Genomic DNA, 20262 nt, shown 5'->3' with positions numbered 1-20262 from the left:
TTGATAAAATATCATTTAATTGCTCTGAAATAAATGTAACTCGCATGAGTGAAAGACTGTTCATAACTTATCCAAGACTCATACTAGATATAACACTGATATTTCAAGATCTAACCAGATATCACAAGTTACAAAAGGCTAAATATACAGAAAGTAAATGTAAACATTTATATAGCTCTCTTCACATCAGTAAGTTTTCTCAATCTCAATTTTCTCAATGATCAATTTCACTGATGTCAGGTGTAAGTTTTCATTTCACAGCTTCAAATTGATGCAATAACTGATTAACCATCCCTCCAACATCAAATGAGCTATCATATTTTTGCACTAAAGTGACCATAATTTTATAAGCCTGCATATCGGAATAGTGCATCCAAACAGAACCACAGCCTAATCAAGAAAGATGCAGGTTTTCTAGTGCAGATGTACCTGTATATATGTTGATTACTATCAACATGAAACCTGTATGATTCTGTCAGTCTGATTATGATTGTCTAAATATTATTCAATGGTTATTTTTTACGCCTAAATACAACTTTAACTTAGAATAAATAGCTAGAAATATACAACAGAGCATTGATTACTGGTAAAAGATAATGTTTATACATGTAGCTTAAAAATAAACAAATCTAAGAGATATATATGACAAGTAAAGAAATTAAATTCGTCCAGAACTAAAACTACTAATCAAATTAAGGGTATCACGTTTACAGATTTTTCTAAACGTTTAAACGAAATGAAATAAACGAAACGATACCGTTTAAACGGTATCCATATGTCCGTTTTAAAAGCATCAGTGCCATCACATTTCCAAACTGAAAGTAGTGATTATTTCCGGAAGTTATATTTACTTCATAACCCATTCGCACAATGACGTCATATTAAAACCAACTGTTCTCGTCGTTGTCTAACCATTGGGTTACGCGTTTTCTACTTACATGCCGTTATATTTTGTAACAAAGATAAATTAATATTTAACCCACATTTCTTCAATAAGAGTACACCGGTGTTATTTTTTTTATTGTTTTACTTAACAAGATGTACATCAAAACGAGTATCTGTTCATTAAATTAAAAATGAATGCCTATGAATAAACGGCGGGAAATTTTCTCATGCACTTCATGCCGACGCATGTTGAATGTTCAAGACGATTAGGGGCATCATCATGCAAGAAATAGCGGGAAACTTTTCCCGAGCACTTCGTGCCGATGCGGGTTAAATATTCAAGACGTCTAGGTCGTATAGGTGTATTGTTATGTCTACGGTACTGTGAATAATGGCCATCTGGCGCACGTGATACAAATACAAGTCTTTTTCAGCAGCTTTTAATGAGTTTTGCAACATCGTAATGTAATGAACTAAAATGGATTCTGTTGACATTGACTGTCGTTAAAACGTTTACTGTTTTTGTAAACGTTTTGAGCAAAACACGAAACGCCATCATTTAAACGTGATACCCTTAAATCAAATAAGTGTTAAAAAATTAATATTTTTTAAAACATCGACTACAAAAGGAAACGATTTAATTTAAATGAACAATAGCCTAAAGAAGATAGTAACATTAATTCCGTGAACAGTTTAACTAACATGATTTTGAACTATTTCTAATAAACATAACCACATACCGGTCTGACCCACATACACATAATTTATACAGTACAGTCAACGCGGAACAAACATAATCCTCGGTCATGCCACAGCCAGAATCATTAGTACTCATGATGTGTTCACGCGGCGTATCGCCGAGGAACTCAGCATCGATCCGCGCAACGAAGCGGAGTCTGTATTAACCTTGCGTACTTTCGCGGCATAAATCCGCCGCATACGTACGCGGCGGATTGAGTGCAAAGATATACACCTATATGTACATTTATGAAGCGTCAAAACCTAGATTTAAGGTTCTTTCGTAGTTATTATTTTCATGTTTTAATAAGCGGATATGATTTTTATATGATGCTTTACAGACTATTTACATAATATCACATCCTAATATTTATTTGACACATTATGCACTTTAACAAATTATCGTTAAATTAATTACGCACAACTGTAAATGTTTTTTTAGATTCTCAAATGAGCATTATTCAATTTGTAATCCCAAACACACTTCCGACTTTTAATGCTTACGCAACATAATAACAAGTAAATTCTAGCATCAAATAACAGTGCTTTATCTGTTGTCTCAATAAAAAGCTAGCGAAAATTATGCAGACATGTTGAACGTCGCATGGAAAGTGTGGGTGTATTTTGCGTCGTATAAAAACATGAACATCACATCAGGCGATTCAGGCGAATTTTTGTTTTTCTTGAAATTCTAGAACACTTTTATCGTAAATATTTACCAGAATTTGCTTTGAAACTGGAATATACCAGATTATCAGGTAATGAGTAGCGACGGGAAAAAAGTAAGTATGCAGTAATAGATACATTAAATTAATTATAATTTTAAATATTTTTATAATTGTTCTTTTAAAATGTATCGACTAACTAATCATTTTGAAAGATTTTTATTTAATGATGACTCCGCGTCATATCGCGAATTGCGGCTTGCCTCGGCGAACAGATGCGAAGCATCGCAGCGAAATGTGACATGCCGCCGCATGCTGACCCGGCTTCAACGACCGACTTGGCATCGACTGGTTGTACCTTGACTCCACGGATCGCGAAAAAAGGTTTGTTCCGCATTGGCTGTACTGTATTGACACCAGGTGTAAACAGTTTGTCCAGTGACCTTGTTGACAAATAACTAAACAAACACAAAATAAATTAGCCTTATGAATAAAAAATAGACTAAGACCTAAGCAAAGTGCATCAAGATACAAACAGGTTACAACTGGTTTTTAAGTAATTAACACACATGTTCTAAATGAAAAATGATGCTATTGGAGGTGGTTGGAGGTGGTTTATGCAAAGTAAGAATCGAGCCTTAAAGAATTCTTGAATATTACAATTGAAAATATTCTCTATTCATAGTCTTAAGATTAAGAATTGTTTGGTGAATACATAGGGTTTATGATTACAATCGTACCAGTGATCATGGCAAATAAATCAAAATATTGTACCAAGAAAATAGCAATTTTATTTAATAGAATTACCAAAATCAATCTTAAATTTAATGATAGAGCTGCAGTCAAGTCAATAACATGAATAAAACCAATATTCTGAGTTTTACAGAATACAATATATAAATGAATTATTTTTATTTTTTCTCTTGATTGTTATCTCTTCAATCTACCAGTTGTTCGTCCAACAAATCTTTATCGCTCAATGAAACTACCTCCCACACAGTTCTAACATGTCAAAGAGTACATCTTCAAAAATGAGGAATTAATCTATCGGATATATGCCCAAAGTGAGCTATTGATAAATGAGGCATGATGTACAGTGGATTTCAAGGTAGGAGTGACTGAGACATGTTTAACAGTTAACTCACACTATGCCACTTATTGTTTTGAGCTTAAAAAAGAATGGAGGTCAATACATTGCTAACTCAAACTAGACAAAGCAGTTAAACCTGGAATAAAAAATAGTTTCCTGTAATGTGCTTGGCTAAGTAATCCAGGAATTAAAAAAGAACAAGGAATGGCAGGAGGTATAAAAAAAATTGTTAATTATACACAACCATACTGCCACCCAAAAGATACCCTTGTTTGTATTGCAACAGTCAGATACACACACACATTTTAGCTTTAGCATAAACACTACAATGCTTTAAATACTTAAAAAAATATATAAAGCTTCACCTCAACCTTACACACTGGTTGAATTATTATTCTGATTGTATTCTAAAATGTTTTACATACAAGGGAATATAAAAATGTCTTTTTGGTTGTTGTTAATACTTTAATCCTGTACTGCATTTAATTTCAGGTTTTGAAAGATTAAATAGCATTCATATGAACTTCAGTACGAAAATTAGTTTATTTCCAAGTAGAACTACAATAGCAACATTGGTCAAATTTCAAAGATTAGTTAGAACCAGGACACATCATAAAATACTGTTCATAGTTTTCATTATTTATTGGCCAATAAACAATGACTTGGAAGTTCTCATGCTTATGAATAAAGGCATGAATGAGCTATAGCAATTTAATATACATAATTATCAGATTTACATGAGTGTCGCAGGCCAAGACGCTCACCTGAGACGTCTGAAGCAACTGAACTGTTGTGAGCAGGTAGCCTGCACAAGGTTTCACATTAAACATATGAGGAATACTGCTTCAACATGTGGTAGCCAAGCATTTGGATAAACCACAATCATTTATTTTCAAACTCATCCCAGATATCATAACACAACACAATTTCTTAATGTTCTGAGCAAGTTTCATTAGAGTTAAAATTTTAAGATGCAGAGTGTTGAAATGGTTTTGCCCAGCCTCAAGGTGCCATGTTTTTGGTAGGATAAAATAACTCACAAATGCGACAAATGCGACGATCCTTTCATTTTACCCAGTGCCTTTATTTTCAGCCCATGTGATCTGTTTTTTTCTGTTCTGACCAAGTTTCATGAATATTAGGCAATACATGTGATCTCTAGTGTGTTCACAACAATTTGACGATAAAATGTGGCGTCTAGATCAACAGCTGTTATTTGAAGTAGACCTATTGACCTAATTTTTGAACCCTTGTGTCAAACTGAAGAGAAGACATAACTTGAACAAATGTTCTAACCAAATTTTATTACGTTTGGGCAATACATTTGAATTCCTGAGTGTTAACATGGTTTTTAGTTCAGTTAACATAGTCTATGTCGCTGCATGACCAAGTTGAGAAGACAGCTGAGATTATTATCGGGGAAAAATGCTCTAACCAAGTTTCATGAAAATTGCGCAATAGTATGTAGCCTCTACAGTGGTCCAATCTATTGCTTTAATATCACCTAGTTTTGACCCAACATGACACAGTTTTGAACTCAGCTGATATATCATTTAGAAAAATGTTCTGAGCAAGTTTCAACTTTCATGAATAAATGGCAATAAATGTGGTCCCTTGAGTTTTAACAAGTTAAATATTGATGACACAACATGAACTATGGTCCGTTGGACAAAAAGCAATCACAAAAGCTCACTATGTTGTTCTCATATGAGCTTAAAAGAAGTTGATTATTGGCCAAATTTAAAAGAATGATAATCTACAATTTTAAAAATTTAAATAAGTGGTCAAAATGGTCAAACACAACAAAAACTTGGATACTTTGGTAAGTTAGGTAGTGGCCATTAACATTTATTAATGCAACATAATAAACATTACATATTATTGTTAACAATTACAATTCAGAACAGTGTATGAGTGGGTGTGTCCTAATTCTAAAAGTTTTATATGGTGTCACTAACCTTTGGCCAAGAGAAATGATTAATATATACCATATTATAAATTACAAACAATAATTTTTAATTTGCATCTTTCACACGTAAAACAAAAAATGCGTTGCAGACATGTTTACTATTATTAATGAGCAGCACACATGCCAGTATTTGGTAACATCCAGTCATATGGAGTTAAGACTATTTTGGGGCTATGGGAAGACCACAGGGTAATGACACAGGGATTTTTGTATTAATATTATTGATAACAGATGGTAACAAATAAGTAAAAAAATAAAACTTACAAACTCACCGTTTCCCAGTGTCGTATGAGTTTCTATATAAATTGAAAGAAAAAGAAACAAGGGGAAAGAAAGAGTTAATCGATTAATGCAAATGGTATGTAACTACAAGAAGAGCAATACAAAGGTATACTTGTACAGCTTGTCATCCCTGCTGCTTGCACACTTCGCTGAACCACTCATTTTTGCAGAATTTTTGGTTCAAATTCAACATTTATTTTTTGATATATTGATATGAATGTTCGAAGAATACATAATTTTTGATAATTGGTCATAATAAGAAATCTGCTATAGCCCTTTACCACTTTCATACGTATTTTGATGCATTTGTAGTCCCTTACAAAGTTAAATTTAATTAAAGACCTTTCTAACTTGATTCTACCTTTTTTATTTCGCCTTGATTCAAGTTTGTAAGGCTTCATTTTGAACCCTCAGATACTGATGAGCAGCAAACAGCATAAAACCTGAACAGACTGCGAGTTACTCGCAGGCTGTTCTGGTTTTATGCTGTGTGCACATAGCCATTTTCACTATGCTTCTGAGTGAGAAAGGGTTAAAAGCAAATACAATTACAAACAGGAGAGACAACAACTAGCATACACCAGAACTAGAAGCTTTATACATTGTACATGTAGTTGTATGTTTCTTGTTTCTATTTGATTTGGAAGTCAATGGTCAGTGCTGTACTAAACCAATGATGGTCATTCAAAGTATGCAATATTAGCATATATTTAACATTGAAAACTGATGTATCAACTTTCAGCATACTAATTGATTGGTACCACATGTTCTAATTTTTGTTTATTTTCTACAAAAGAGCCAAGGCAAAGCAGAACGTGCAAAACAAGCTGTACTACTATACATATATGTCATAATTATGACAATAATAAATATGCGTAACAATTTATAAACTCATATACTAGCTGTGAAACCATTATTATTCGTCAAACATTAATTTTAGAATATTTTGTCAGTGGACCAATTGACAATATTAAGTTCATTATAAATAATTAAGTCCAAAGTTAAAAAAAACAAGAGATGTGTTCGTCAGAAACACAATGCCCCCTATTGCGCCGCTTTGAATTTTTTTTTTGTCCTATGACCTTGAAGGATGACCTTGACCCTGAACTTCCACCACTCAAAATGTGCAGCTTTATGAGAACGCCGCTTTGAAATTTTTTATATATTTTTTTTACCTTTGACCTTGAAGGATTACCTTGACCTTGATATTCCACCACTCAAAATGTGCAGCTTCATGAGATGGACATGCATGCAAATATCAAATTGCTATCTTGAATACTGAAAAAGTTATATAATGGCCAATGTAAAAGTTTTTTTGGACGGACAGACTGACATACTGACTGACGGACAGTTCAACTGCTATATGCCACCCTACCAGGGGCATAAAAACAAGACTATTGCCAAGCAATAAAAGTCCGCTACCGGCTCCACCATTGTCAGAAATTCCACCAGTGTCAGAATATTTTTTAATTTGTTGCCATAGCAACCAGAATTTGACGTAGGAACAAAATGAAATGACGTGCATAATGTCAATATTGCCATCTATCCATGTTCCAAGTTTCATGAAAAAATATTAAGAACTTTTAAAGTAATCGCAGGATCCAGAAAACCACCATTTTCAGCAGTATTTCTAGTCTATTTGTTGCCATAGCAACCATAAGTTTTGACGCAGGAACAAAATGAAATGACGTGCATAATGTCCATATTGCCATCTATCCATGTTCCAAGTTTCATGAAAATGAACTTTCAAATATATCGCAGGATCCAGAAAAGTGTGACCGACGGACAGACAGATGGAGCGCAAACCATAAGTCCCCTCCGGCGAAACCGGTAGGGGACTAATAATTATCATAAACTTGAAAGACATTGATATCAAATGTTATCAAATTATACTCTCTTCGTCTATTTTGCAAACTAGAGAAATCCAGTTATCATACAAAAAAGGCAGTAAATTATAATGTGTGCTTCACTTACACTTGACATTTCTTGTAAAACCCAAATGCAATAAAGCTATATAAATAGCTTTGACTTCATTTAGGAAGAATAGTACGGATTAGAGCTTATTGTTAGCAACTTTATTACCCATTGCGTGTATTGCGTTTTTTAGGGGTTCACTTGTAACCCATAATGTTTGCACCTCCTCTAATTGGTGCCGATATAATTAAAATTGCCATCAGTTGGTCAAAATTGTAAATTGAATCAGACCAATGGGAAATTGGCTTCGTCGCCTCAAACACTTGTTAACAGTCATTTAGTACCACTAATGCACTTATCATAACAATGAACTAGTTAATTGCATGGCATACAAGGGGTTGGGCCATTTACTATAACCTAATACAGAGGACTTTTTAATTGGCATGTGATAAACAGGTCCCACATTCTGCAAGTGACTACCAAGTTACACACCTCTCCCCATGGCGATTTATCGCGGACAAGTATAAAAAAAAAAATACCGGCCCCAATTCCTTTTTACTTTCAAAATAAAAAAATTACATTTTGACGAAATAGTCAATTTTTTATACTACTAAATGTCATGCTGACAAAAATAAATGGTTTCACAGTATATTCTTAAACATTATGATGGTACAATGCATGTTATAAAACGTGATGGTTATATGAATTAGAACCCTAGTTCTCCATAAAATTCATCCCTTAACCAGCAAGTTATTATTTATTGCCCAAATCACCAAAGAAAGGTTCTGGTCAAAACAGATTCTAAGGGTGGACGTTTGACTTTCAGTAATTTTAAATTCTCAACCAGATTTCATTCACAAGTACTATGAATAAATCAACAACAATGAAACCAGAACTCACAAACTGGATTTTTGAAATTTGTGGAGACTGCAACACCACAACTAAACATGCAATTAAAACATGCAATCAAACAAAACTGATGTACACGAACATGTAGCTGCTGTGTCTAATGTGAATATTGAATGATATGTTACATCATATCATTTGCGTTCTAAACTAACTCCACAACAACAAAAGTATTTCCATTTGGCCTAAATAAAAAATAACAAGATGCGTTTGTGAAACACAATGTCCCCCTATATGACGTTTGACCTTGGAGGATGACCTTGACCTTGTGAAGGATGACCTTGACCTTGACCTTTCACCACTCAAAATGTGCAGCTCCATGAGATACACATGCATGCCAAATATCAAGTTGCTATCTTCAATATTGCAAAAGTATTCATAAAATAAGCGATTTGGGCCACATATATTTGACCTCTGACCTTGAAGGATGACCTTGACCTTTCACCACTCAAAATGTGCAGCTCCATGAGATACACATGCATGCCAAATATCAAGTTGCTATCTTCAATATTGCAAAAGTATTTATAAAATAAGTGATTTGGGCCACATATATTTGACTTTTGACCTTGAAGGATGACCTTGACCTTGACCTTTCACCACTCAAAATGTGCAGCTCCATGAGATACACATGCATGCCAAATATCAAGTTGCTATCTTCAATATTGCAAAAGTATTCATAAAATGAGCGATTTTGGCCACATATATTTGACCTCTGACCTTGAAGGATGACCTTGACCTTGACCTTTCACCACTCAAAATGTGCAGCTTCATGAGATACACATGCATGCCAAATATGAAGTTGCTATCTTCAATATAGCAAAAGTTATTGCAAAATGTTAAAGTTGGCGCAAACAGACCAACAGACAGACAGGGCAAAAACAATATGTCCCCCACTACTATAGTGGGGGACATAAAAATTGTTTCTGGATACAACCCTTAAAAATATGGATGGGTGGATAGGGATTTTATTTTATTGATATTTTTCAAACAATACTTTATTAGCAAACCCAAAAAGAATGTTTAGGGTTAAATATCCCTATTTGTTCAGTCTCCGCAAAAGTCATAAATCCATTACTGGATACAAGGTCTGGAAATAAAGTGACTACATGTTCTGTTATCTGCAGATATCTGCAGATGACTGAACCAGAATTGCTTCAGAAGACTCTACTGTCATTGAAATGTTGCTATAATCAACATCTAAAAATTATGCACTGGACTCAATGTTTGATAATCTCTAATTATAAAAATAAGAATTTTATAAATATGCAAGTGTTCATCAGTGCCGTTAATTTGTATGGCTGTTTTCATTGTGCGCCAAATATGGTTACATACTACTTACTTTACAGGTAGTATAGGAGCATGACTCCAAGGCATTGAAGATGCAAATGATTGTGAATCAGACAGGCGTGAATAACCCAGTGTAACTATGATCCAGCAATTTTTTCTCTCTGTATATAGTACCTGTAAACTGCACTTTCCCAATTAGGAAAGAACTACAAATGTCCCAATTGCTGTCTAAAAAAAATCTCAATACAAGGAAACTAATTTTAAAAAAAAGAAATTGTTTTATAAATGAAATGCAACATTCATTTAGTTGGTAAGAGCTTCAGATAAGGGTCGTATTTTCGTAATTAAGAATTATTTTCAAGTCTGTTACATATTTATTTGAAAATCTGGTTGTACCATAAAGAATTACAAAATCAAGTTACTAATATACGAATATTATTTTTAAATCGGTTTGTATCGAATTTTATTGAGTTCTTTTCGCGTATTGAAGAGCTTTTCGGTACTTACTACTTATAGAGAATGGTTATCAGGTTTGTTTGACGAAGCACATTTTTTCCATTAAAAGCAGCGTGTACAGTCTATCTGTAAAAAAAATGGCTGAGCCCAAAGGACATTCTAAAAAACTGCAAAGCGTGCAAAAAACACGCTTTTAACATATTGTACGCAAAGTGAGCCAAAGTTGAATGTTAAGAAAGACATTATAGAAAAGATCTTATACGATGACACCCATTATTATTTATTTTTAGGTCATTAAGAAAAGTTATTATAATAAGAATTATTTTCCAAAACTTAGTAGTAACGTTAAGAATAAAATTTCAGAGTTAAGAATTCTTTTTGAAAATCTGGTAGTAATGTTAAGAATTTCACAAAACCTTATCTGAAGCTCTGTTTGTGTTGCTATAGACCAGTTGACGAGTGACGTCACGCGTACCTGCAAATATTAGACTCCGCCCACTGGTTGGCAAAAAGAGGTGAAATTCATATAAGCGCATATAGAGAAGGTTGAAATAATAATGGTTTTTATTGATAATCATGCACTATATCAAATATAATTTTACTAATTATGTCTGAATAAAACATAAGCGTGCAAGGAAATGCATTTTTGGAACGATTATATTGTTGTTATTATTTGTTTTTACTATAAACTAACTCTGGAGTGGAACACAATATACGAGCGCGGTATGCGGTTACCATAAAAATCTCTACTTGGCACATCTTCGCGACCATTTTTTAGATAAAAAATTCTCTGATATTGAAATTCTTTCAGAATAAATCAAATTTAATGAACGAACAAAAATAAGGATGTAAACAAACAGCAAATAGATCGACTTTATGTACGCAACATATAGTAACTGATTTGAACATTTATGCCTGTAAAAACTTGCCTTGTTACACATTTAATAAATTCTCTTGATAAATGTAATTGTTTTTATTTAATTATTCACACCAATTTTGACACTCTTTGTTTCAGGGATTTTAACCGGTGTTTTATTGCACCTTTGTTCATCATAAAGCGATTATCTCGTTATGATCGGATACTGTCCAAACAATTACAAAGAACACATGGTGTGATAAATCCAGGGACCTATTCTTGGGGCCCTGCATAAACCACATGTGGCATACAAGTGTCTGGTCATTAAACACAATTTATGATACCTCCACAGGGTCTTCCCCAGGCCATTTAAGCGCCCCTTGCCGGGGCGCTTGAATTTCGAAATCAGAGTCCCAGGGGCGCTTGAAATTTTCCGATCAGTGTAATCTTCAGTAAAAGAAAGTTGAGATTGTCAAAACAAATCAAGGTTTCCCTATCAGTGTATCAATATTCCCTGTTTTAAAAGAGCACTCGGTACCTACTTTCACAAGTAATCGCCATAAACACCACATGGGGTAATGGATAATCCACTGATAATAGAATAGCATGACGCGCGTATCGATTATTCTAGCCACATAACACGGTCATTTAAATGCTGACAAGGATGTATCTGGTAACTTTCCAGTCGTCAAACTGTGAAGTTCATCGTCCAATCGGTTACGCGAATGCTTATGAGAGCGGGGTTAACTATCGACCATTATTTTTTATTGACGTCGGGCATGAAGTAAGAGTCTATCGCAGCTTGATTAGCAAGAAATTGTACCATTTGAGTAATATAAAACCGGTAATTAGTACAGTACAGAACATTAAAGACGGTTTCGGGCATCATCATCACACCTTTTTACTGTAAACAAGTGTTACCTATGACTCATAATTAATACGAGAAATTAATTGCAAGTGGTAAACAATTAATTATTATAGCGAGTAAGTTTTGCAAATGACTCCCGGTTACAATTATGTGATAACAATTTATTTAATTCCAGTACATGTATATTTCAACATGTCCATTTATACAGGGACCTATACAAACAAAAATGTTTGTATAGGTCCCTGATTTATAGAACTGATTCACCTCGTTTTTCTGACATTTATTCGACATGTAATGTGCTTTAACAAATTTTCGTTGAATTAATTACGCACACTTGTAAATGTTTCGTCCGATAATCGATAGTTAGAAGACTGATGATGGCAACCGGCCGTGATCCTCGTGGACAACGTGAATTTCATACATAATTCCGTCAAAACATTTATTCGACTCGTAAAGTGTGTAAACAAATTATCGTTGAATTTATAACGCAACGGTTAATATTTGTTGAAATCTCAAATGGGAATAATTAAATTTGTAATCCGAAACCCATTACCGTAAGTCGATATTAACGCGTTTTTAATCCGAAACACACTTCCGAATGTAAATGTTACCGCAACGTTAAATATTTTTGCTTCAAATTAGCAGTTCAAATTTATTTTGTGTCGAATCTTTTTCTCAATTAAAAAGAGCGCGAAAATTATGCAACATGTACAACGTCGCGTCTATTGCATACAAATGGCGTGTATTGAGCGTTTTAACAAGCACAAAACAGGTCAGGGGATTGACGCATATTCAGAGGCAATATTTCATCAAATCTATCAATAGTCACTTAAAAAATGGCAACGTTAGTGTTAAAGAAATAACTGAAAGCTTTTATCGTAAATATTTACCAGAAAGAGATTGATAAAAACGGAATAAACGGGATTATCGGGTAATACATAGAAACTTGAAAAATAGTAAGTATACAGTAATAGAGTCGGGTTGAAACGGATGTATTGGGGAATCTTTCGAGTCGGGATTTTACTATCTGTGCGGAAAAGTTTTAAAACAATTAAACAATATAAAAAAAAATTTTTTTTAAATGACTGGGGGATTTTTTTTGAAGAGTCAGAGCGCACCAAATGACGTCTTTTGACGCTGTTTTTCTTTGAGTTATAACGCACCACAGAACGTGAATTGACACGTTAAATTAAAAAAAATCAACGTAGGGAAGCGACACCCCTCCCGAACCCACCCCCGGTCGGCCCCGGGGCGCCTGAACAAATTCCTGGGGAAGGCACTGCTCCATGTCATCTCTTGGCATATTGAGCGATCATATAAGCAAAATTGTAAAGCCAAAATACGAAACAGTTGCTTTAATAAAATATTTTAACATATTTAAAATAATGAAGACATTTGTCCGAAATGGATTAACAGGAATTAGTGTATGTATATATTAGCCTGTTTAATCATAATAATAGAGTGTTAATAACTATAAATTAAAAATATTGTGCAATTTCATTGCTACACAATTAACGTATTTAACGAGTACCGGCAAATGTAAACTCGGCTATTACGTGTTAAGATTGTATGTTTCTGTAGTGTACGAAATGACATCATGAAAACAAGCAAACAACAAAAGGGTAAAAAATACTTGCGTAAAATAAGTTAATATATAGATTTATTTATCATAAAATGCTAGATTGTTATCACTCCTTATCACCAGTAAAGAGAGTGCACGCAAAGACAGTTTAATTTGCTTAATATGCAGTTCTTGTTTTTCATATGTATGCTAAACTTTATGATATTGTCATTCGATGGAAACGAAACGGTAATTCATTCCATGGAAAATAAAATTACTACAATGTTTATAAATTGTAATGTATTCCGCTTTTAGGGCTTCGTTTTATAATTGATTAAATGCCCCTCTTGCACTTTCGCTCGCTTATGAACAATAACAATATCTACCCCACTTATAATAATAATCAAATTTATGTATGTGTTATTATCTTTGAAATATAATTTACCAAAATCTTACAATCACAAAGAATAGGAAAGAATATTTATTGTTTTGTTTTGTTGGATTGCCAGTTTTTAGTCTTCCGACCACGTTTACTCTGATATATTAATATTATTAATTCGTATTTTTATACAGAGGAAATTATATTTATGAAAATACATTTATTGGTACTAAATATTATATTTTTGCACTATTATTTAAGAGTTTTAATGTTATTTCGGATTTTTGTATCGTTTTATTGACTAAACAAACGACATGTTTACATGTTTTACGTTACTGTAACATGTGTTTTTTGCCAACTAGCCAGTGCGCATGCGCGGAAAATCCCGAATGTAAACAATAACATTGAACTGGTCTATACATATCACACTTATAAGTCCCTACAGAGTACTCCTCTACACAAAAATTGTGGCCAGCTACTTAGGAGACAGATGATGGCATCCTGTTGTAATCCTCATGGAAATTGCCAATTTAAATGCTTAATATTGCAGGTTTTTTTTTTAGAAAAAGGGGAAGACGCTGGACGCTGTGTTAAAGGGGAAAATCGACCGCGAAAGAGACATATTTGGGGAAAAAATAAAAACTGTTCATTTCAATGTCTATAACTCACCTACAGACTTCAGGTTTTTTTTTAGAAAAAGAGGCATGTCTCTGACCTTTTTGTTCTTAAACACATGAACAAGTATGATATTAAAGTCAAAGTCCTAAAAAAGTTGCAGGTGTAGATCTAATAATGGGAAATGTTTTCAACTGGGGCCGGGGAACGATGTCAATACTATGATTTCAATTTCATGATGAATGGGTTGACGATCTAGATCTGCTACAGTAATGGCAGGGAAAGGTGCGGCAGCTGCCGATTGTCTACTTTTACTTTCACAATAATCCGACAGTATTAATCGATGTTGATTACATGTACCTCCGAATCCTGCTGGGTTTCAACGGTTTTTGATGATTCATTCTTAAAAAATGCGTCAACGCAATTAATTTTTTCCGAGTCCGAACGTTTTATTTTGTTCGTGTATGAACACCAATTGTGAGACTTTTTTTCTGTTTTAACGTTTTTATCTTGGCTTTCACATAACCTGGATGAAAACTCGACTGGTTTCCGGTAATTAATTGACGAAACACCCTTCTTGCGCAAGACCGGAATCCAGTAAAATAGTCACATGATTAATACGATTAGTTGCCCGGTTTCCATGACGTAATTCAAGAGCTATATATAGAATTACTGGGATTCCCACATTTGAGTGTTCGTCTGAAGAGAGAGAGAGAGAGCAAGATCGTTGTACATGGTACAAATTGGATAAGTGTCGACTTCCCAAAAGAAAAAAAAACATTTCCTTGAGGGTAAAATATTATATTTTGGTGAAAAAAATTATATTTTTGGAGGGGAAATGGTATTTTTAGGGGAAAAATTCTGGTAGGGGAAGACGCCGAATATCGGCGTCACTTTCTTAGTAAAAAAAAACCCTGTATTGTCAAAACATTTATTTAGTTGCAATCTTAAATGAATTAATTATGACCACAATTAAATTTGTCATACAAAACACACTTTTGAATGTGAATGATAATGCAATGCTATAAAATTCTAGGTTCAAATAAACAGCTAGTGTACATGTACAGGGCCCTCAATCCATTTTAGGGGAAGCTAATCGCTACCCATAGCAGGGGGAATTTTTCGCGGCGTTTCCCTTTTTGGGTGATTTTTTACTTACTCTCTAATTATTACATTTGTACGTGTTTGCACTATATTCATTGCTTTTTTCATAATTAAGCAGGGGTTTTTTTTACTAAGAAAGTGACGCCGATAATCGGCGTCTTCCCCTACCAGAATTTTTCCCCTAAAACTACCATTTCCCCTCCAAAAATATAATTTTTCACCAAAATATAATATTTTACCCTCAAAGAAATGTTTTTTTCTTTCTTTTGGGAAGTCGACACTTATCCTATTTGTACCATGTACAACGATCTCGCTCTCTCTCTCCCGACGAACACTCAAATCTGGGAATCCCAGTGATTCTATATATAGCTCTTAAATTACGTCATGGAAACCGGGCAACTAATCGTATTAATCATGTGACTATTTTACTGGATTCCGGTCTTGCGCGAGAAGGGTGATTCGTCAATTAATTACCGGAAACCAGTCGAGTTTTCATCCGGGTTATGTGAAAGCCAAGATGGGTATAAACGTTAAAACAGAAAAAAAGTCTCACAATTGGCGTTCATACACGAGCAAAATAAAACGTTCGGACTCGGAAAACATTAATTGCATTGACGCATTTTTTAAGAATGAATCATCAAAAACCGTTGAAACCCAGCAGGATTCGGAGGTACATGTAATCAACATCGATTAATACTGTCGGATTATTGTGAAAGTGAAAGTAGACAATCGGCAGCTGCCGCACCTTTCCCTTCCAATACTGTAGCAGATCTAGATCGTCAACCCATTCATCATGAAATTGAAATCACAATATTGAAATCGTTCCCCGGCCCCAGTTGAAAACATTTCCCATTATTAGATCTAACCCTGCAACTTTATTTAGGACTTTGACTTTAATACCATATTTGTTCATGTGTTTAAGAACAAAAAAGTCAGAGACATGCCTCTTTTTCTAAAAAAAAAAACCTGAAGTCTTTAGGCGAGTTATAGACATTGAAATGATCAGGGTTTTTTTTTCCCCCAAATTTGTCTCTTTCGCGGTCGATTTTCCCCTTTTACCCAGCGTCTTCCCTTTTTTCTAAAAAAAAACCCTGATTAAGTGTGTTTGACAAGATTAAATTAAAATTGAATTGAGATATAATAATCATGAGACACATCTAAAAAAAAAAAATTCATTTTGGGGGGGGGGGGATTTTTCCTCCCAAAAGGGGGAAAAGTATACTTTTCAGGTGGGGGAATGCGGCTGAATTTCGGCCGTGAATTTTAAAGATTGAGGGCCCTGCATGTATTTCGTATTTATCCTTTGTCCCAACAAGAGGGCCAAGATGGCCCTAGTTCGCTCACCTGAGTGGAGTCGGTTCATTCAATGTTTACCTAATGCCAAACTTGACCTAGATATTGACCTGACAAACATCCTGGTGAAGTTTCATCATTATTGAACCAAAACTCTGGCGTATGGAGTGTTTTTGTTTTTGTAAGATTTAAAATGGTGACCTATATTTTGAGTTGACCCCCCCTTACCAAACAACAAACTTTGCTTATAAAAAATAAATATTATGACCAAGATTAATAAAATCTGAAACAAAATTGAGACCTCTAGAGTGTTTACAAGGATTTTGTATAATATAATGAAAATTAGGACAATCTAAGGGCAATAATTATGGCATTCATAATGTGATTTTGCTCATCATCATCAAACTTGACTGAGATCTTTCAGCAACTTTGATAAAGAATGCTTGAGAAATGTAAATGCTAGAGTGTTTACAACCAAATGTGGACAGACGGACAGCTGACAAAGACCAATCCTAAAACCTCACCTGAGCAATCAGGTGAGCTAAAAAGTGTGTTTCATCGATCCGAGCCATTTTCCAACTTGTCCAAGAAATCAATAAAACCAATGTATTGACTAAGTTTCACGATGATTAGGCAAAATATGTAACTTCTATAGTGTTCGATCACAAGGTTTCTCTCTATATAGTCACATAAGGAAAACTGCCCCACCCCCCTGGCGGCCATGTTTTTTTACTGATCGGGACCATTTGCAAACTCATCTGAGATATATATAAAACCAATCTTTTCACCAAGTTTCATGATGATTGGGCAAAAAAAGTGACTTCTAGAGTGTTCACAAGCTTTTTTTACTATGTAAATATAAGAAAACTGCCCCCCCCCCCCTGGCAGCCATGTTATTCAACTGACCGGAACCATTTTCGAACTCTACTCTAGTATCAAGGAAACAAATGTTCTGACCAAATTTCATGAAAATTGGGCCCAAAAATGTGACTTCTAGAGTGTTCACATGTTTTCACTCTATACATATAGAGAAAAATGCCCCGCCCACTGGCGGCCAGGTTTTTTCACCGATCTGGACCATTTTCGAACTCGTCCAAGATATCAATAAAACCACTGTTTTGACCAACTTTCATTTTGAGCAAAAATTGTGACTTCTCGAGTGTTTACAAGGTTTCTCTATAGCCAAATAAGGTTAACTGCCCCGCCCTCTGGCGGCCATGTTTTTCAACGGACCGGAACCACTTTTGAACTCAACCAACATTTCATAAAGACAAACATTTTGACAAAGTTACATGGAGATTGGGCATTTAATGTGACTTCTACAGTGTTTACAAGGTTGTTTTTTTTTTACCTAGTGACCTAGTTTTTGACCCAGCATGACCCAGTTTCGAACTCGATCAAGATATCATTGGGACAAATCTTCTGACCAAGTTTCATGACGATCTGACAATAAATGCGGCCTCTAGAGTGTTTACGAACAAATGTGGACGGACTGTTGACGGACGGACGACGGACAAAGACCGTTCACAAAAGCTCACCTGAGCAATCAGGTAAGCTAATAAAAAGTATGCTGCTTATGAACGTCATGTAACCGCATGGTAAGCGTGGGTGCTTTCATTTTTTTATAAAAACTATATAGCGAAAAGAAAATTGAAATCTTTTAATTACTGTTAATAATTGTGTTGTTCATTGTAACTAAATTATGTTGCGAATGATTTTGAGTAGACATTTCCTCAAGATTGATTTCAAATCAAACATGCTGTATCTTTATTGTTACAGTATTTTAGATGGTTCATTATTGAAGCAATTATTGCACTGTATACAGTACTGAGAAAACTGAAAATCTGGACAAAACTGGATTGCGTGCAGGGCCTCAATCTATCAAATCTGCGGCCGAATTTCGGCGGCAGTCCCCCACCTGAAAAGTATACTTTTTTCCCCTTTTTGGGGGAAAAATTTGCCCTGAACAAAAAAAAATATTTTTTTTAAATATTAAAGATGTGTCTCATGATTATTATATCTCAATTCTATTTCAATTTAATCTTGTTAAACATACTAAATAAGTAAATTATGAAAAATGAAATTAATATAGTGCAAACATGTACAAATGTACTAATGAGAGAGTAAAAAAAATCCCCAAAAGCGAAACGCCACGAAAATTCCCTCTCATGAGGGTAGCGACCCGCTTCCCCTAAAATGGATTGAGGGCCCTGGCGTGTTGGGTGTTGTGAAAACACGCTTTTTAGGTATACTGACCCATTCAGGCTTATTGTGTCGTGTGGACTGCTATGTTTTGACAAAAGGAATAAACATGATTTGTTCTGCTAAAATGACATTTTGTGAATTGGGATTTTTTGTTTTTAATTTGGAATAATGGTCTCATTGGGAATGGCACCAACTTCATTACGAGGAAAAATGCTGGGCAAAGCAACACCTAAGGGTTTTCATTAACGTTGGAAAACTGGAAGAATATAATTAAACTATTGGTAGAGACCCGAAAATAAATTATTTCTCAATTATGATATGTTCAACTTTGTTAATTCCAGATTGCTCTACTCTTAAAATCCAAACAGTCAAGAAGGGGTCAGGTCAAGAAGACCCTGCATTTTGCTGACAGCAAGTGACAGTGTGTTTAATTAAGAAGTGTTTGGTTCATTATACACCAATGTCTTTTGAAGAATTAACAACTAAGAGACATTTATGTAAATGAATAAACAAACTATCATTCAATGCATTTGATGATCTAGTTCATTAAAGTATATTGACGGAATACCTTTGCGTGTTTATCGGCGTCGGGCACGTTTTTTTCCTTGAGACGGGCAACCAAATCGTCTATATCAATCGTTCCATCTTTGTTTCTGTCGATTTCTTGAAACAACTTGGCCATTCGATCTTCATCGACATCCTTAGACATACCGCCTCCGTCCTTCGACATTTTAGTTCTTTGAAGAAATAACGAAATTGTCACAGAAATTCATCAGATTTTGTCCACTATTACACTTCTTGTTGGACCAAAAGAAACGACTATTCTCATTGGTTGGGGAAACGGTGTCACTGTAATGATTAAACATTACAGCGTTGTTAAATTTCAGAAGTAGCATGCAAAATATTTTAATAATTATTTTACATTTCATTACGTTACAAAAACACGAGTCATCGAAAGTATTTGGTAATTATACATGTTTATCGCGATTATATTTATTATCAATAATACATTTTTGATTTGATTCTCATGTGGTTAATGGTATGGTTATTTGCTCGATTATGTTTTTCGGATAGTGATTCGTTTTCGGATACACGATACTATTCAGACTAATTCATTCATATTGATTGGTTTCAAAGCATGATGTGGGTTGTGAATTGTATTTTTATTATTTATACTAAAATATGTCCT

At 34.4% G+C, this 20262-nt stretch overlaps 2 protein-coding genes across 6 annotated transcripts in view; one reads left to right on the top strand and one right to left on the bottom strand.

Annotated features, from left to right (window-relative positions):
* The window catches only part of LOC127838541 (calcium-binding mitochondrial carrier protein SCaMC-2-like), a 58118-nt gene extending 38202 nt beyond the window's left edge, over positions 1-19916 (bottom strand). For 2 of the 4 annotated variants that reach the window (XR_008029847.1, XM_052366357.1), the window contains exons 1-2: positions 19642-19916; positions 5620-5643 (exon numbers count right to left, since the gene is read on the bottom strand). Coding sequence is in view for 3 of the 4 variants with exons in the window: in XM_052366357.1 (XP_052222317.1) it covers positions 5620-5643; positions 19642-19803 (186 nt within the window). In the remaining variant the exon portion in view is untranslated. The remainder of the gene's footprint in view (positions 1-5619; positions 5644-19641) is intronic. The other 2 variants (XM_052366359.1, XM_052366360.1) reach the window with 2 other exon arrangements.
* LOC127838543 (surfeit locus protein 6 homolog) overlaps positions 3295-20262 on the top strand; it is a 36033-nt gene continuing 19065 nt past the window's right edge. Inside the window, exon 1 of one of the 2 annotated variants that reach the window (XM_052366362.1) lies at positions 3295-3396. In XM_052366362.1, coding sequence (XP_052222322.1) covers positions 3368-3396 — 29 coding nt within the window. In that variant the 5' untranslated portion in view covers positions 3295-3367. Of the gene's footprint in view, positions 3397-19888; positions 20038-20262 lie in introns of those variants that run through there. The other variant, XM_052366363.1, reaches the window with a different exon arrangement.

This window comes from Dreissena polymorpha, chromosome 7 (assembly GCF_020536995.1).
Source record: "Dreissena polymorpha isolate Duluth1 chromosome 7, UMN_Dpol_1.0, whole genome shotgun sequence".
In the NCBI taxonomy this organism is placed as follows: Eukaryota; Metazoa; Mollusca; class Bivalvia; order Myida; family Dreissenidae; genus Dreissena; species Dreissena polymorpha.
Note: the sequence above shows the minus strand (reverse complement) of the source record. Positions and strands in the feature narration are given on the sequence as shown.